The following is a 20,008-nucleotide window of genomic DNA, read 5'->3' as shown; positions in this document are numbered from 1 at the left end:
ACATTCAAAAGCTGTATTTAGAATGTTTTGAAAATTCAAGGGTTTTAAGATATCCTAAATACAAAAACATTTGGTTATTTTATAGAGTGCTATTACTCATTTGATTTATTCCAATTTCTCAAAAAGACATTTCAATTTTTAGCTCTGTAAAAAATAATTTGGCTAGATACATAACCAGTACACAGTGTAATAGCACTTCTGAAATCAGAAAATTTGCACTGACTTATACCAGCAGAAAAACAGCCACATTACATTCAACTGTCCTTCTCATAAACACATCTGACAGAGGAAATTCAGCATCCCAGAACACCGATGAAAGTAAGCACAGTTATCTAGGCATGACTCTGTATTTTGTGAATATGTTCATTTGCTAATAGAATTGCTGGAATCACAGAGATAATTTATGAGGTTTCAAGATCAGGTAGAAAAAGCATGATTCCTCTCAACGAACTGACCGTAGTAAGTCATCTGTTTTCACAGAATGGGAGAAAGCAAGAGGGATGAAAGATTTCTTGTGCCCAGCATCATCATGAAATGAAGCCAGCTCAAATTACCGTACTTTGCTCTTTTAACTATACAGTTGTAAGTCATAAGACATGCCAATTTCCACATCACTGTACTATGTCCGACAAAAAAGTATGCAAACAACATTTATTCAAGATAATGTGAAACAAGTTGATTAGGTGTGTGAATGAGATGCCATTCATCAGAATAAGATCTAGGTATAACCACTACACTAAGGAAGCAAATTTAGATGTAATCTAATACTTAATAGGCAAGCTGGACAAAGTTAGTAAAGGATACTATTTCATTATTTCACTTTGCTGTTCTTCACATATGATGGCTATATTTTCTTGTGCTGGCAAGCTCAGTTATCATGGTCCCTAAAACAGACTTTTCAAATCTGTGTGAAAGCCTGTTTTTAGGAGACTACAGCTCAGAAATAATTTTAGTATTCTTAAATGCTTTCTAAAAATAAAAAATAAAATAATAATAAAAAAAAAACACTAAAAATAAATAAACAAGCAATGTATATGGATGTTTTTGTTCCTTTCTATTTCTTCAGATTCTACTAATCTTAGTGCAAGGATATATCAACAATATCAAGGATACATCAATTTTGCTTTGCACATTGTATTGTTGACACCTAAGTATAATTGTTTTGGATGAGGCTGCATGAAAATAATTATTGGTATGGATGCAAGTTTACAGTAAAGATTTGGTGTTGGGAACATGCTATTCAGTTATGAAAGTATAAATGAATTGTGTACACAATATTCCCAAACAGCTACGCTGAAACTTGGACAAATCAGTGCATCACAAGCTGCATGACAGCAGGTAAAGTGTGGCCCTTTATTTGCCAATCTACTCCGCAATTAGTAGCAATCTGAAGTAGGAAAATAAGACATTGAGAGAGTCTGTGAATTCATCATTTTTTGCCTTTTCACTGAGTCAAAATAATTGCTGAATAATTTTCAGGAAGTGGTAAACAAAAACTTATTCTTTACATGATTCGTTCTGTATGCAAATTCCTAAAAATAACTATGCTATCCATACCCAACACCAACCTGTCAGTCTTTTCTAAAACAAGCTGTGAAATTTAAACAGGATTGCAGTGTATACCAAATTGCTGAGAAATGTCTATAGTACAATAATATACTTATTTGATTTCATATTAAGAATGAAAATTTCCATTTGTTAGCAATGAACACGGAAATCAAAAATAATTTTACAGTAGCAATCACTCCTGTAACTTTCACAATAAACAACATCTAGAGTGAATGAGGACATAGCACCAGCTATGAGACATGTAAGAACATTTTCAGGGCTGAGGTGAGGTCAGAAACAGTAAGAACAATGCTAAAATGTGTTCACTAGTGTTTATGAAGTGTTTTGAGATCCTCATTCAGGCAGGGTATCCTTGCTATTAAAGAAAACCAAGCTTGTCTAAATGGAATACCTTAAAACATTATAATATTAATTAAAAAATAAATTTAAAAAAAAGTCCCATTGTTTTCAGAATCATGTAAAGTTTTGATTAATTTAAGTGACTAAGTTGCACCACATGGAAGTTGTAAAACAGACTGTGCTTTCAGCTGCCTGCACCATACCAAACCCCAAACAAATTCCAGCCCCCAAATGCAGAAGGGGTTAAAAGAACTTCCCAGTTCAAGGAAATGAGGGAAAACATGACAAGATTAGAAGTGATATTAAACAAGGAAGTAGAGGGAGAAAGGACAGTTTTCTTCCCTGGATTACCCAACTGCTCTCTACTTATTCCAAAGCTTTCTGTTGACAGCAGAAAGCCTTGTAATATTGCTTTCTGCAGTCTCAGCACAGAGAGTCCCTCACTGGCCCTCTGAGGTTTGCCAAATTCATAAAGCCATATGCATCACATTCAGTCTATTAACACTCTTATATGTAGGGCTACTACATTTTACTACTGCTCATCACAGCTTTCATTTCTGCCAACAGTCCAAAAATCAAACTTTGGAAAGACATACTCACCCCAGAGAGCCATGAAGATGGAGAAGAAGACTGTGGCAGGGTTGTCAAATAAGTGGCTAGCTCGAGCTGTAGCACATGCAGAGCTGAGATTCCAGTAATCACAGAACTTGTCACACAGAGGGCACATGGTGAAGGCATTACGTTGGTCACACATTTCTTTACTGTGAATGGTAAGTACATGAGTTCTTAAAGTATTACTACTCAGAAAAGGGAGTGTACAGTACTGCTATCAAGCAGCAACTCATAGCTGTTAAAAGCTATCTGCAACACATATGGCTTGCAGTTACAGGGAAAAGAAGCCTATCAGCTATGTGTCTCTTTGAGGAACATTGCCAAGTGCTGGAACATTAAAATACCCATAGGCACCTTACCAACAGAAAAGTAATGCAAAACAGCAATCAATTTAATCAATCAATCTACACTGTATTCGTGAATTTGTGAAGACAGCATCACTAAAGATTGAGGTTAACCACACTAAAAGAAGATAATTAAAACACAATCGAAGTGGAATTTGCCATTTCTACATTCAGTTACAGGATTTGGTACAGATCAGATTAAAATTCATGAAAAAGAATTCTGAAGTGGCTGTAAAGGAAATCCTACAGGATGAAATCTGCTATGCCCTTGACGAAGCACACATTTTTAATATGACGGCACAAGAATTCATGTGAAATACATAATGCTTTGTGCATTGCAACTGGCCAAGTAACTCTGCATAAAAGCCAGATCCAGCACCCAGGCATGTTAATTGTTCTGTGTCATAGACAGATTAAATCTGCAACACCGTTGCAAGGAAGGTATGCTAAGTTTTAATAGAAACTGACTTACACACATTGAATTTAAAAGACACCATCCAAGAGTCTCATTCTTAGCAAAAGTGGTATATCTCACATTTGCTTTGAGATTCACCTCTACTTTGCATTATGTTGTATGAGGTATTTTTAAAGCAATGGCTGTTTACCCACGATAGGGCTTAACACAAATTCTGGTGTATACCACCACCTGCCACAAGGTTTTGACGTAAGTTCTTCAGGCATGAGCAGTTAGTTATTTTAGGCACACAAATTGATATATTCTACGGGTATTCAGATACTGTGTGTGTATACATAGTGGGTTTAGAAAATGAGATCTTTTTACATTTCAAGGTTCTAAAATTTCCTCCACTGCTGAGTGCAGATGTGGTATTCTGGTATTCTTTGACTGAATAACTCCTCATCTTTCTAGGACAGAGTGCTAACCTAATTTTCATATTATTAATAAAAAAAAAAAGGCAAATGAAAAGCAATAAATCTTGTGAAAACTGTAAATCTTACTGCCTTACACTTTCAGATGCTAAGCAGTATTTCCTCTCCCTCCTCACTTTACAGCATTTATGCATTTAATGCATTTATCCTCTAGAAAACATGAGATAAGAGACTTTCTTACAGATTTTAAAATCTTTTCTTTAAAGTCATTATTTTAATTCCTAGTCTTATTTGCTATGTATTTACTCGGTATCTAAAAAGCTTTTAAAAATCATTATCATTATCTCTTTAACAAACCAAATCCCACTTGGCACTCCTGAGTATGTTTTCATTTTTTTCATAAGGTTTATACATGAAAGACCTTCATAGCTGCATGGTCTCAGGTGAACTGACCTGTGTTAAGCTCAATTATCCTTGGCAAGACTGTGATCTAAGGAAAAATTTGCAACATTGCTTCATTGATAACACGTATGTTGTGATTATAGTTGTTTCTATATTGGCTGCCATGAAATAGCATTTTTTCTATGACTTCAAATGAAAAAGAGCTATTTAAACTGTAATATCAATGTTTAATATCATTTGAAATGCACACAGCTGTTTCCAGCTATCATACAGTTAATGATCTCTTCTATTTTGAAAAGCAGTAGAGGGTGCTGCAGATACATCTTTCCATAAATCTCATTTCAGTTTAAATGTTAGCACAAGCTTTTCTACAGACAAGCACAGCTCATCATAATTCATTCAGACCAAGCTATGAAAACAAATGTTAACTCCTCTGTGTTGTCATTCATCTTTTACTTAGCAATAATGTTCTACTGTTGAGCGATCTGCTTTAAAAGTCGCCAATTTGAGAGAATGCCAGAACTGCCACAATGAATGTGACCAGCAGTTCCGCTAAGTCAGTACCCCGTCTCTAGCAGAGGTCACTCCCAGACAGTACAGAAGTGTCCTTTTTTTCGCTAAGAAGCAGACTTTACTGGGTCAAATTGACAGTTTTCATAGAATCACAAAATATCCTGGATTGGAAGGGACCCAAAAGGATCAAGTCCAGCTCCTGGCTCCACATAGGACTACCTGAAAATCAAACCAAAATCATAGTGTTGTCCAAATGCTTCTTCAACTCCGGCAGACTTGGTGCCATGACCATATCCCTGGGGAGCCTGTTCCAGTGCTCGACCACCCTCTCGGTGAAGGACCTTTTCCTAACACCCAGCCTGACCCTCCCCTGTCCCAGCTCCATGCCGTTCCCTCAGGTCCTGTCGCTGTCCCCAGACTGCAGAGCTCAGTGCCTGCCCCTCCGCTCCCCTTGTGAGGAAGCTGCAGGCCGCCATGAGGCCTCCCCTCAGGCTGCTCTGCTCTAGGCTGAACAAACCAAGGGACCTCAGCAGCTCCTCATATGTTTTGCCCTCTAGACCCTTCACCATCTTTGTTGGTCCTCTTTGGACACTCCCTAACAGTTTAATGTCCTTCTTACATTGTAGTGCTCAAAACTGCACACAGTATTCCAGGTGAGGCTGGACCAGAACAGAGTAGAGTGAGTTTTGTCATGTAGTATAATTAGTAAAACATCCTAAGGACACTCAGTGCATAACATTTTTTATAATCGCCAAAATGAATCCTGTGGATATCAAATATGCTAAATGTGCTGAATAATATTAATGTCACTTGTGCAATGACATGATTTTACTAAGATGAACAAAGTAGTCTAAGAGTACTAGATATGTTATTTGCGTTAACTTCAGTGAGTTCTAAACTATGTCTTTCCAGGTGAGCGTGTAGATATGTGCATTCACAAAAGGCAATTGGAGGGCATAAAAAGGAACATGCAGGTTGTCCAATTCCCATGCCAGAACTCAGGCCTTTTTACAATAATTCTGTAGACTTACTGAACAGTTCCATTTCAGTATGGAAAGCTGCAATACTGAACAGCCAAATAAATGTTTGTCTTTTGAATATCTCATTTAATTAATGCAGATGATGATGATGAATGCAGATGTGTATTTTCAACAGGTTGTTAATACTGCATCACTGCTCTTCAGACATATTAAAAGCAATTATTCTCACCAAGGATTATGACCAGAAGGCAGTCTTATAATTCTCAAGTAACAAAATATTGATCTCAGTGCTTACCTAGGAATGTCACTCTCTATGGTTATACATCCATAAAGAAATACAAAAATCCCAACTACTGAAGATGGAATGAGGAATTCTGTGTATAAGCCCAGCCATGCAAAATAAAGTCCTATCTTTTCTCCAAAATACTTCCTGAAAAAGAAGAGGGGAATAAATAAATAAATAAATAAATAACATATGTCAAGGGTATCATTCTCAAGTGCATTTTACAGTTTCTTAAAAATTCCTGAAAGTTAAATAGTAATTGTCAAAGATGTGGATGAAAACCCCGAGAATCTTGAAGTCAGTACCACCAAACGAAGTGGGTGATTCGAGCAATTTGAGGCACTCTCTTCTGAGAAGTTAAAGATAGTCCTGTATCATTACAATACTTACTCTAGAGCTGCTCAGGAAAGACCGCACCTTTTATATCTCTGAACTGAATTCAGTTAAATATCCCTTGCTTCCATCAAAAGTAACAGTGTTTCACCCAAATGTTTAACAGAAAATGTTAGAAAGGATTTAGTTCTTTAAAACTTATTCAGATAAGCCATCATTCTTTGCTTCCATAAGTCCTCCTGGATTCAATTGCTGAGAGACATGGAAAAGAGATCAATGTGAACATACTGACAACATCCTCTAATATCTTTACAGATGAATAATCTTGAATTTCTGTTAAAGCAGGAAGGTTTACTTGCATACTTAGTGCTGGCTTTTTAGAAAGAATAAATATTTTTGACAAATGAACAGACTGTACAGCTGGTTTGAAAAAACAGTTTCTGCTCTGAAGAGCAGTTCATTGCAGATGTTGATAAATATGTGTTAGTACTCAGCCCAACATCTTCATGAATCACACTGAAAGAAGTAAACTAAACATAGATGAAACTCATTGATCACTCCAAAGTACTGTTAGGAGTGATTCCAAACATTAGAAAATACCAAAAACTTCAGAGAGCTCAAGAACTCACAAAGAAAAAATAAAAATCATTAAAATGAGACTAAATTTAGATAAAATATAACACAGTTTGAAACATATCACAAGCCAGAGAATAAGACAGAAGACTGCTGGACATAAGACAGTTACACATAGAGCACTCAGGCCACGTAATTGCATTTAAACCGATAAGGCATACATTCACTAGGTGGTGGTAGAAAGAATAAAAATAATCTTAAGATAACATGTCTAATAAAAGAAAGACTCCTCTGAAAGGCTGGGCATAACCCCATTTTGAGATTGACTATGACTTCACTTACACTAAGAAAATTTTACCCAGACTTAGCACTCCTGATTTAAATTATTCCTAACAGAAAATGGTTAAAATTAAATTTTTACAGGCCTGGGATTTCTGGTAACGGGGAGCAAAAAAATGACTCTATTCTGAAAGAAATTAATAACAAAAAGTCACGTTTGTGGAGCTGAGCTCAAGTCCATTCAGTGGCATAGGCGAAGCTGAAATTTTGTGTTCCAGAAACTAACTCTTAGGGCTAGCCTGCTCCTACCATAGGAGAGACAGTGGGAGCACTGAAACCAATGCAGAAAGCCATGGGGCAATGTTAGAAGCCTCTACAGTCAAATTTCCAGCTCATATGAAAGAACTAATGGTTGTAACATTTTTTTTTTCCATAACTACAGTTCCTGCTGCTGTTTTCACACCATCACAGCTACAGATAACTTCACATTCCTAGGCTCTCACACAGGAAAGTGGGCATTGTGATCATACCTATTTCAGTGTTGCCTTTCATGAGTGCCTATATTTTCTTAGGTCCAACAGACCCTGCTTATCCTTTAGGAAGGAGATGTGCAATCCTAAAAGGGAGAACCAAACAAAAGCACTTTAATTTGATACACAGACAACATTATCTTCAGTGTGATGGGATGCCATAACTTGGAGAAACAGTACAAAACAAAGGAAATTTCAAGATTCTTTTGTGAAAGGAATACAGCCACTACATCTGACATTTACAAGGTTGTCATAAGCAACAGACTGTGTGAAGTATCAAACAACATGAGTGCAATTATGACAGATTGACTTGAATGGCATTAATGTAATTAGATGTGTTATTCTTTTTCATTTCAGGAAGACAACTTGCACAAGTAAAAATGGGAATCAGCATATATCAGTTTAGTAACTCAACATTTACATCACAGCATTGATTTTAGCTTATAAAATGATAAATTTAAATATTTCTGGTGTAAATATAATCCTAACACTGTGCAGCTACCCTATAATGTGGCACCTGCCAAGTGATTTTGGAGGTAATTTTTAACAGGTAGTTTTACTTTATTTTCAAATTTATTGGTTTTTTTTTTGAATGTTTCTGAGTATGAAGTGAGGAAGTATATATTGACTGAGAAACAGAAATAATCAGATGACTTAAAGATTTTCTTCAAGACTCCTGTCTGAATCAGCATACAGCAGCAAAACCCTTGGAGCAACACAGGACACCGGGAGACTCAATTTGCTCTTAGGTTTCCTACAGTTTGGGAAGTAACATGCCTTCCACTTGGCGGCAAGGCAAACATCACTAAAAATATCCTAACAACATGGGACAATAATGAGAGGGGGCTTATTTTGATTATCTGTCTTCTTATTCCTTCCTTATTTATAGTTATGAGCAATGTGCATAGCTGTTACAGCACTCCAAAGAGGTCAAAGCAGACAAAAATTTGCCCACAATCTTAGCTGTTCTAAACTGCACGTTGTTTTAAAAAATGGCCACAAATTAGCATAGAAAGTGTTCAAGAACAAGCAGCACCCGAATAAAGACCGGCTGACCAAGCTCAATGAAGTTGGAGCTTATTACATGAGGCTTCCTCTGTAATTTTTAAATATTTCAGTGATACATATGATCTGTAACCTATAAAGCAAAGGGTTGCTATTTGCATCCATGCCAAGAGAAAGTGAGAGGAGTTCAACAACATCCTGGCAGTACGGAAAAAAGCAGTTGCCAAGAAGAAAACTGCACAATGTTCTGTGACTTGACTTAACTGTTTTGAAAAAGAAAAATAATTAAGACTGCTGTGCCCAAGCCCAGTCCGTCTATGTGCCAGAAAGTGACCTAATCTAAAGAGAAGCAATGACAGTGCTTGAAAGCGTGACAAATTTAAACCTGAGTTTATCAAGCTAGCAAAACACAGGACAGACATGGTCCTTCATTTTTGACATGTCCTGAGACCTGATCTCCCATTGCTCTGAATGGGAGTCAAGCCTGTGCAAACATCCTGTAATATACCACAAAAGACCCAATTCATCTACTGCAGCCGCAGCTGGATTCAGTGATTTCTGGTTCAGACCTTAAGAATACCATAAGGCAGTCTTCTTTTTATCTCCCATCTAAAAATCTCTAAAGAAATGCTTACAGGCACAGTTTTAGAAGGTTTGAAAGCAGTCCACCGCTACTCAAGTCAACAGGATCATACTTGCAAATTTCAAGGCTGTTTTCTTTTGAAAGAAGGATGCTAAATTTTCTCAGGTGTGAACATGTTAGCCTCTTACATACTTGAAGCTGATAGGTCAGATCTGGGGCCCACAGCAAAAGAAAGACATAGACCTATAACAGCGGGTCCAGAGGAGGGCCACAAAGATGATCAGAGGGTTGGAGTACCTCTTCTATGAAGAAAGACTGAGAAAATTAAGTCTAATGAAGAGAAGTCTTCAGGGAGACCTTTAAACAGTCTTCTAGTATGTAAAGAAGGCTTACAGGAAATACACGAAAAAATTCATCAGGGAGTGTAGTGATAAGCCAAGGAGTAATGGTTTTAAACTAAGAAGTTGTAGCTTTCATTTGGATATAAGGAAGAAGTTATTCACTGTGAGGGTGGTGAGGCACTGGAACAGATTGCCCAGAGCACCTGTGGAGGGGTTGCCAGGTTGGCTGGGGCTTTGAGCAACCCGATCTAGTGGAAGCTGTCCCTACCCATGGCAGGGGAGTTGGAATTAGATGATTTTTAAGGTCCCTTCCAACCCAAATCATTCTATGATTCTGAGTCCACGATTCCCTATCTGTAGCTTTCTTTTCTTTTTCAATGTGATCACAGTGCTTTCATGTACTCCATTATCATACCAAATTATAAAGATTAAAAGGACTAAACCAATAATAATGTCACATAACTTAGCAAGATTTGCTTTTAATTTGCCTTCAGCTACACAAATACTGTTTTGCTCTGAAAAAAATCGTTACAGCTAATGCTATGCATCAGATTTGGCATTACAGCAATACTTATTTGGAAGCAGTGTCAAAGACTTCACAGTTTTGTAGAAAATGCAGCTCAAAATATTCAAAGAATGTGTTCTAGATGTTCAGTGGGAAAGTTGTTTCTGGCTTGTTATGGTTAATTTTAAGACACCTTAACCTCTGTCAATGCCTGTAAAGACCAAAATTCAGGCTTATTATTACCATATTTATCTTCGGATGCCTATGCCCTCTGCATTGCATAAGTTTTATTTCTACATTAGTTGTATTCTAAAGTAGAGATGTGTCCTTTTACATACACATACGCAATAAGGTCAGTAGTTCTCATTTAAAGCAAGGGACAAATGATTTTGATTATGAGTGTGGACTGCTCCTACCAAAGTAACAGTCAAGTATTTTGTTCTGTACATTCTAAGGTGAATTTTTTTGTGTTTCACTTCAGAAAACCTAACCTTTTGAATGCTGGTCAAATGGCCACCTACCAAGTACTAAGTTCTCTTGAGCAAGAGTTATGTCTCCAACTAATGATTCAGCCAAATCCTCCATAATTCCTTCAGAAGATGAACAAAAGCTTCAATTTCTCCCAACATCCCAAGATCAAGCAAATAATCAGAAACTATATTGATAAAGCCCAAAACAAAACAATAACAAAAACAGAACTACAGAAAATATATTCCCTCTCATGCCAGAAATATAATAAGAAGTGCTGGAAAGAGTGCAATGAAAATGTTAACTCAATTCCCTCTGCTTAGCCCATATACTCGAACCAGACTGCAATGTATTTCTTTCTGTCTGGCTGCCAAACTAACATCAAAAAGAGTAACTGATAATTAAACTCTTTGCTTGCATGCTGGTCACTACTTTCATGCCAAGCTGTGCAATTTATAAATAGACTAAGGCTTGGGGAGGGGGAAAGAAAGAGAGAAGAGAAAAACCCTGAGTTTTTAACTCTTCAAAAAAGTGTGGGATACCTGGATTGTGCATGACACACACTTGAAAAAACTCTGGAGTCATTCAGAAACAAAGTTTAAAAAGCAGGAAAATATGCTATAGATGCTATTTCACCTAACTGGGAAATTAGCTCAAAGTTTTTCAGTTTTTTAATTTCCATACCCTATTCTAAGCCAACAGTTATTTCATTTTTGCCACGATTCATTCACTAGCCTCTCCACTGAGTCAATATTTAATATGCGAAACTAAACTGTTTTACAATTATTTATTGGGTAAATTATCAAAAGACACATGTGCTACTTATGCCTTCAAATAAGCCTATTCACAAAAATAGTGCCTAGAATTCTGATGAGTCTGCTCATGGGAGAAAGGACAAGTGGTCTTTTCAAAGTAAGGTTTCATGTCAAAAATCTCTGCTATCAGAGCTAGTTTAAAAGCTTTTTTGACATCTCCAGCTTCCTCATGCCCTCTTTGACCCACAGCTAACCTTCTCAGTTGTGCTGATGCATTACAAAGTTGAGTATTGTTAAAAAAGACAAGCAAAACCCAAAAAGGCCATATCCACCTCTTCATCAAGCCAGTTCATAGTGTAGGCCTATCAACATCTGTAAAAGACCACTGAAGAAAATAATAGCCTGTGGCAAAAGGTTGGGAACACAATGAACTCCTTTAATGGACTTGGTCAAGAGAAGAAAATCGACCTTTAAAGTGAAAGTAGAACAATGATTACCCATACAAACACTATTTTCTAGTAGATATTAATCTCAGAACACAGGAGATTTTACATTATTATTGAGATAATAGTTCCCAGCACATTGATGTTTCCACCTGAGGTTTTGAAAACTGTACATTTATTTCAGAAACACTGCAGAAGTATAGATAAAACTCCAGTCACTGTAACAGAATCAGAAACAAGACAAAACATCTCTGTGTACCTCACTATTTCACTCCAGGTAGTTACCCATGTACAAATTTTTCTGGATGTGACATTTTTCTCCACTTGAAAACTTTCTCAGGGCAAGATTCAAGCACTTATTGCAACCATATGGGCCGCCTGGGTGGAATTACCCCTCAGCAGCAGCACTGAGGTTGCTGTGTATCCAGAGATCCCAGAGATTTCTACCATGTATGTGCCTGATAGCATATATGGACATATTCTGTCCAGACAGTCCCAGGCAGAAATACATTAGTGTTTAATTCAGATATACAGAGACTGCGCTAAATGGAGCAAGATGGAAGCCAAGAGAGTCTCCTGGCAGAAAGCAATCCCCCTTGGAACAACTTGCCAGTAGACTGAGAAACATTTTTATTAAAATTTTAAGAGAAGAAAAAAAAAAACAATGAGAGAACTTCGGCTAAATTATAATGCAGCTGAGTCTCAGGCAAAGAAAATAAATACAGTAGAAAATACAAATTGTTCAATATACAGAAAACAATGAAAGGAGCCTCCTTCCAAGGTAAGAGCACATGGTGTTGCTTAAGCTGGAGATAAAGCTCAAGACTGTCCAGTAAAGAGTGAAAATGAGGGTGAAAATAGTTGATAAAGAGTGCAAGAGCCCTGAATCAAACCCCAAAAGCTATCTCTAATATTAATGTTTGTGTATGCATCTACAAATATTCACCATTCATTTTGGAATACTTGGTGCCATTGGTAAGACATGGAAACAAGTTAAGAGCCAAGACATGGTTTTTGATTTCTACAAAAGTCTTCCTATCTTGTATATCTTCTCTTGCAAGTAATTCACTAAATCATATCCAGTGATTCCTGAGTGAGAGTTTTTACCAAATACCGAAGCTATGATTCTTTTCACCTGAAAGTAGAATGAAAAAGGGTGCCACAAGAGCCGTTTAATGAAGTTAACGTTTAATTAAAGTTCTCGTTTGAAACCATTAGTTAACAAATATTTTCTGTTTCCTCCAAATGGTACCTGAAGCCTGGAGACAAACCTGACTAAATTGCAGATTCTACCAGACAGTTATATTTTCTTATACGGCACTGTGAAATATGTTTTGTGATCCATTATAGGATGAAAAATAAAAATAAAAAAAAAAAAAAATTGGAACTCCTTAGAGAGCAGACATTCTGAAATTACTGAAATTAACTGTAGGATTACGCTTTCCCCCAGTCTCTTGGCTTTTCAGAAATAATCACTATTCAAAACAGTTAAAGGTTACTGTTTAGGGAGAAGGAAGGTGATTTCTGTACAGGAAGGCAATTGTTCAGTTCTCAAATTCTGATGTTTTGAAAATAACCAGGAAAAGTGTATAAAACAAAAATGCAGGATTCAGGTATTAACAGCAATTTAAAATAGCAAAAGATCAAACCTTAGCCTGTAAAGAAATAAAACCAAGACAAGCCACTCACTGAGCTTTGCAGATTTACAAACGTTATTGCTCCCATTCCAAGAAATATTCATAATACAGCTGAGAGAGCATAGTTTGTGGTGATGGATTATAAACTGTAAAAACCCATTGGCTACAGACTGTAATTCCAAGAACAATAGAAGCATAGTAATTATACATGTACTGTGACCGAGACAGAAGTCAAGGCTGACTACCTACTAATTGTGTAAGCAAGCAACATGGTGCTGGTTAGTCAGAAGCATTGTAACTGAGTTCCCCATCTGTTACAGGAGAATACAAAGCTTCAGTGCTTCCACAGAGCTTTTTTGGACTTCTCAATGTCCTTTGTTGAGTGTTCCTTACGCCTAGAGACCTTTTACTGGAAAGCTACACATGAAGAGAATGTGATATGCAGTAACATAAAAAAAAGATAAGCCATACACAGCTTTTTTGTGTGCAGTAGTAGCAGTCCTTAACTTTATGCAGTGTTTGAAAGGATTAAGTGTCTGTTTACATTACTCTGTGGATGTCTGGATTTGTCTGTCATGTTTTTTGCCTGCAAAAGCTCTACACGCCTATGAGACTATGCTATGCAGCCTTTACTTAAGACAGACACTTTTAGCAAGAGCAGTAATGCAGTGTATACCCCAACACTCAGTTTTGAGAACTCGTGTAAGACAACCTATGAACACTCAGTCTGTCTCCTGATAAATCAGTCAAGACCTGACAAATCAATCAGAAATGTCTCTAGCCATCCAAATCTGGCAAACTCGAAATCCACAACAGGTAGCCTAGCTACTTGAGGCTGAGTCAACACTATAGTGAATCAGTAAAAGTTACCTGTGGGGAAGGGAGTACAGTTTCACTACAGAAACACTTCAGCCCACCAAGTGAGGTTATATGTAAGAAATAAATTTATTCAGTTATACATACCACTTTTTTTTTTCTCTAATAATAAACTCTACAAGCTCCCACAAATAAGGAGTAATCTATATAATATGATATAGAGAATCAGCCCTTCTTTTAGACTGGCAGGGAATTTACCTAACCTTTCTTCCCTGACACATTTGCTAGGGTTTATACTCAGAACAAGTACAAGGTCACTGATATTCTATCAGTTTCCTAATCTTTAGTACTCTCCAGGTAATTTCCATGATTTTTATATCATCTAGGTTAACACAGTTTGAAGCTCAGATACTGACTTCTTTTTCATAAATAAATTTAATTTATAATATGTAATATTTCATGAAAGCTTTCTTGCTCTTCAGATTCATATAGGTAGGCCTCACTAGAGCCTCTGAATTAATTTAATGCATTTGCTTTAGATGGCACTATAAATATGATTACTGTCAGATAGAGAACATCTAGTGGCTAAAACATAGATGTATAATTTTCCAAAAAAGAAAAGTATAATAAATCATTTGTTAGCTATGTTCTTATTGGATAACTTGAGGCAGTCATTCTTAAGACTTTCCTCTTGCAGGTTTGAGACAATAAGAGAGTTATAGAACTTTATTTTTTAAATTAAAATTTAGACTGACAGTCCTCAAGACTTCTGAGACTATGACAAATAGGAAAGAAAAAAAAAAACATTCAAATGCACCCTGCAAGAGTAATTAAATGCATACAAGATTTTTTGCTCATTATTTTTTCAGCATTTTAACTGCAACTATTCAACCAAGACTACACAATAATAGTCATCACCTGTTCCATATTGCATTAAAGATATTTGATTTCTGTTCTCTGTGATAACTGTAGAAGTTCAAATATTTCTCATGTTGGAAACCTTCATTATGTTGGTCTTTTCAGGGAGTAATTGTTACACAGTGCCCAGTCTTAATCTTGTCATCTTGTTTCTGTCAACTGTTGGAAACAGGTTACTGAATCAAACAAAGATATGGTCTGTTCTAATGAAGCCTTTGTACAGACAGTTGATGTCTCATATAAAAAAAAAAAAAGTCTTAATACAGGGGTATACCTTTAAACCAAATGAAAAGGGTTGGTCTTAAACCCTGCTTGGTGCTCAAGAAGTCAGAAAAAGACCTCCTCTCATCCAACATCCCATAGCCAAAAATTCCTACTGTGATTAAGGTGTCAAGAGAGTTTTAAAAGAAAGGTAAGCAGAAATGCTACCACTCAACTGCTGTTTTCTTCTCCCTGCAGTTCTCAGACATATTCACTTCTAGATGCTTACCAATAATTTTAAGCGTGGATATACAAATGTGTAGGATTTGCTCTTTTGTTTCCAAATGTACCTGCTACCTCTGGCTTTTACTTCTCCAATTTAAAAGAACAAACCTTTGTTTCCTGTGAAGTACACTGATGTCAACTCTAAAGATAACACTTGAATTAGGGCCTATCACTTAATTCCATTAAGAAATATATTTCTTGCTTTGAAGTTAAGACATCATATAAGCACTAAGCAACTAATTCTGAAACAGTTCTGCACACAGACAAAACAGACTTCTAGCTGCTTACAAAACTGCGCAATCCAAGAGGGAGGCACCAGGAAGCTGCACAGCAATATCTTCAGCCTTCAGAGTCATCCTTTGTGTAAGTCCTGATGTAGATGTACACATCTTCTGCTGAATCTGGTTTTTGAAAATCCCACGGATGAAATGAGGAATTGGGTGGTAATAAGGATCTTCATGCTCAGAAAGTAACCTGAAGCCTGGGAATTATGTTTATCAGAAAGTGGGGATCTGGTTTTCCTCAATATTGCAATACAAGCTTACTAGTTTGAAATTCCATCTCACATACAAACACCAATAAATAAGACCAAGCTCCTGCCAAAACAGACAGAGAACCACTTCCTACAGAACTTGTGAAGACTCAGAAATGTGGAGCTGTATGTAAATCATTTCAATCCATTCACAGGCCTGCACGCAGCAGAATAATGGAAGACAAATTCTTCAGTGATTTATGTGTCATGAACAGAAACTCTCTATTTTGCAAATAACACAGACTGGAGCACTTGTGTGAACCCTGTGATGAGAATTTCCAAGGATGGAGGGGAAAGTCCCTACAACTGCTGATAAATGTGCCCTTGCATCAAGCATCTAACAAGCAGTCCATTTAATGGGTATATGATATGACAAAAAAGTCCATTCATAAATAAAACAAGTTCATGAGTGGTAAAGAGATCACACAGGTGTCAGAAATGGGAGGTCATGAGGGGTAATGTGATCACAGACACTAGAAAGGGGAAAGAATTATAATGGTGGAGAAAGTGTTCCTTTCTCAATACCCAGGAATCTGCTACAGGTTCCCATCTGCTTCTCACTTCCTCTAGGAAGGTCTCTGCTGGTAAACACTGGCACAAAGGACAAAATGAAGGCTGAGTGGATGCTGGCATAGTATTTCCTGCTGTACCTAGTGCTGAAATGATGATGAACTACAAGGTGAACACAACTTATGGTGGGAATAGATCTTTGTTGTAGAGTTCCTTGGAACTATAAAAAGATGTTGAAGTTGAAGGGCAAGAGGGCGAGAGCAAGAAAATGTGCTCAGATTATTGCTTCTGCACTTTCCCAAGCTTAAAGCCACATTCTCCTCTTTTTCCTAATAAAGAATTCCTTGTATATAGCTCCAGCATCTTTGTGAATGTTGGAGATACATCTGCTGAAGACAGTCAGGGAAGACTTGCATGGTGTTCACATATTTCTGTATGAGAACGGAGTTATTTATCAAGAACTTTTTTTTACTCTCATTACACACCTGGTAAAAGGGAACCTTCTCCAGGATCCCATGCATCTGTGCTGTGTCAGAAAAATCCTACAGTAATTTACCAGACTAAGCAGGAAATTACAACACCCTAAAAACACTGATGACTACTGCCAGAAAAGAAAGCAAGCTCCCCTCTCCTTCAAAGGGAAAGAAACCCCCCCAGAAAATGAGGAGCACCCCATTGGCACCCAGTGAAGAAAAGAGACTATAAAAGAATCAAAGAGCATGATAGTTTTCCACTAGCTGATGCATGATAGTTTTCCACTGAAAACGCATTTCTGTTAAATAAGCAATCAAACTGACAGGTAGAGAAAAGCTCAGAATTTTAATAGTGTGCAGACCACATGCCGTAAATGATTTGTTATTCAGAAGGTGGAAAATAACCACCTGATCCAACAGTTGCTTCAGCAGAGAGAACAGTTCATAACATAACTATTCCTCAGGCATTAGCAACTGACTAATACCCTGCCTAGCTACCACGGTGTTCTCTTTTCTCCTTATGGGAGCTAGTGGTAGGCATATGACCCTTGCAGAAGGAGGGTGTGAGATGCTCACTACTTTCAGTCTGCTGATTATATATATAAGGCAGGCCTCATTGTTCTCTGCTTTGAAACCTGGCTTTTAGAGAATATATAAATATTGGCTGAAGATCTGGGAAGTGTAAGACTGACCTGCTGGGTCAGCCAGCTCACCAGTGAGTTATACATGCATCACTCTCCCAAGATATTAGTCTGGACTGATCAGGCTTAGCTTAAGGTAAGCATTAGAAAACGTTGTTCACTCCCAATCTGAGATAACTTCATATCAAAGGTTGCTTTCTACCAAAGTGGTTACATTGCATAAAAAGTAAAGATTGGACATTTGGTTAGGTTAATTCACAATGATAACAGAAGGGTGACAGGGAAGCAGAGCAAGGAAAATATACAGGAAAAATTGCACTTTGAGGTTAAATAGCCACAGAGTTAGCACAATGACTGAGCAACATTTAAGTGTACCTCTGGAATTAATGAATGCACCACAGACCTTTAATTTCAAGTTCCTGCAGTTCCAGGATGTATGTGGAAAGATGTATTCTGTCTCTAGAGATGCAGATGTGGCTACAAAGAGCTGTGGTGAAAGAAGCAGTGATTTGGTAATGTATTGACCAGAACAGTTGGCCACAGTTAGGGGAATGCTGTATAAGGGATAGATCTTAATTACACTTCTGCAAGTAGCAAACATTTATCTCTAAGAAAATAAATCCACTATTTCTGCAGAGCTCCCTTCTTTATTTTATCACTCCTTTAAAACTACTCTATTCTAAGTAGGGCAAGCAGATATACCCATTTTGTTTTTTGTGGTGAAAATTGATGAAAGAATTAAGAAGGAAAATAGGCAAAATGGTAAAATCACTTTTGGAGTCCAATAGCTTACACTGAACACCACTACACAGGCCCCAAGACAGTGGAAATGAATGCAACAGTATTCAGAACTGAGACAAACAAGCTTCTGAATATCATAGGTCTGTCATTGTTTAAAAAAAAAAAAAAAAAAAAAAAAGGTCAGGCAGAGAAAGCTACTGGCTGCCACGCTTTAAGAAGACAGAATTCAAATGCGTGAACAGAGGGGAACAGATGACTGTTCTGTCAAGAGCTAGTTCAAAATGTACATACTGCAATGAACTCCCAGAATTCATTATAAATAAAGTTAAAACAATTTTCCATACAAAAGAAACACATAGTTTAAAATAGGAAAGAAGAGATATACTAGGCAGAGAGTTTGAGCAACAAAACTCCCGGGTTTTGATTTACATGCTGTATTCTATAAATAATATTTTGACCAACACACTTTCCCACTAACTCCTGCAAAAAGAGTTAACATATACATGATCTTAATCTTTACAATGACCATGTCTTCCCACTTTTAGGCTTTACATCATGATAAGTATATACAGGCACTTGGAGCTTTGAAAGTAATCATGTAATAGATAAAGTAGGCTGTTAGATATAAAGAAGTTAGATGAAGTCTGAGCAATAGGAAATAGAAGTGAAAACATGAAAAATGGGATGGGTTTGAAGAAGCTGATGAGCTGGGATCTTAACTAATATTTGAAAAAGCTCCACCACAATTAAAAATACAGCTAGCTGTGCTTGACTTGACACCTTCAAGGGAGGAGAGGCCTTGCAGAGAGATTTTGACAGACTAGAGGACTGGGCAATCACCAAGTATGAAGTTTAACGAGCAAGTGCCAGATCCTGCACCTGGGATGGGGCAATCCTGGCTGAACACACAGACAAGGGGATGAGAGGATGGAGACCATCCCTGTGGAAAGAGATATGGAGATTCTGGTCAATCACAAGTTGAATATGAGTCAACAGTGTGTTTTGACAGCTGAAAGGGCCAACCGTACCTTGGGGTGCATCAAGCACAACATTGCTAGCCAGTCGAGTGAAGTGATTGTCCTGCTCTGCCCTGCATTGGTCCAGCCTCACCATAAGTACTATGTGTAGTTTGGAGCACCACAATATAAGAAGGATATAAAACTATTAGAGAGTGTCCAAAGGAGACCAACAAAGATGGTGAAGGGTCTCGAGAGCAAGACATATGAAGAGTGGATGAAGTCATTTAGATTGTTCAGCTTAGAGAAGAGGAGACTGAGGGGTAACCTTACAGACAACCTACAGCTTCCTCATGAGGGGGAGTGGAGAGGCAAGCACTGATCTCTTCTCTCTGGTGACTAGTGAGAGGACACAAAGGAAAGTTCAGGTTGGATATTAGAAAAGGTTCCTTGCTGAGTGGGTGATCTGGCACTGGAACAGGCTCTGCAGGGAAGTGGTCATGGCACCAAGCATGCTGGAGTTGAAGAAGCATTTGGACAACACTCTAAGATTTTGGTCAAATTAAGTTGTTTTGCTGTAGAATAGAAATACGTAAAACCCACTGTGTTCTCA

General features: G+C 37.4%; 1 protein-coding gene across 1 annotated transcript in view; it reads right to left on the bottom strand.

Moving 5' to 3' along the window:
- ANO2 (anoctamin 2) overlaps positions 1–20,008 on the bottom strand; it is a 204,411-nt gene that overhangs the window by 117,688 nt on the left and 66,715 nt on the right. Inside the window, exons 11-12 of the mRNA XM_048046752.2 lie at positions 5,883–6,017; positions 2,509–2,669 (exon numbers count right to left, since the gene is read on the bottom strand). Of these exons, the coding sequence (XP_047902709.2) occupies positions 2,509–2,669; positions 5,883–6,017 (296 nt within the window). The remainder of the gene's footprint in view (positions 1–2,508; positions 2,670–5,882; positions 6,018–20,008) is intronic.

The sequence above is a fragment of the Anser cygnoides genome, chromosome 1 (genome assembly GCF_040182565.1).
Source record: "Anser cygnoides isolate HZ-2024a breed goose chromosome 1, Taihu_goose_T2T_genome, whole genome shotgun sequence".
In the NCBI taxonomy this organism is placed as follows: Eukaryota; Metazoa; Chordata; class Aves; order Anseriformes; family Anatidae; genus Anser; species Anser cygnoides.
Note: the sequence above shows the minus strand (reverse complement) of the source record. Positions and strands in the feature narration are given on the sequence as shown.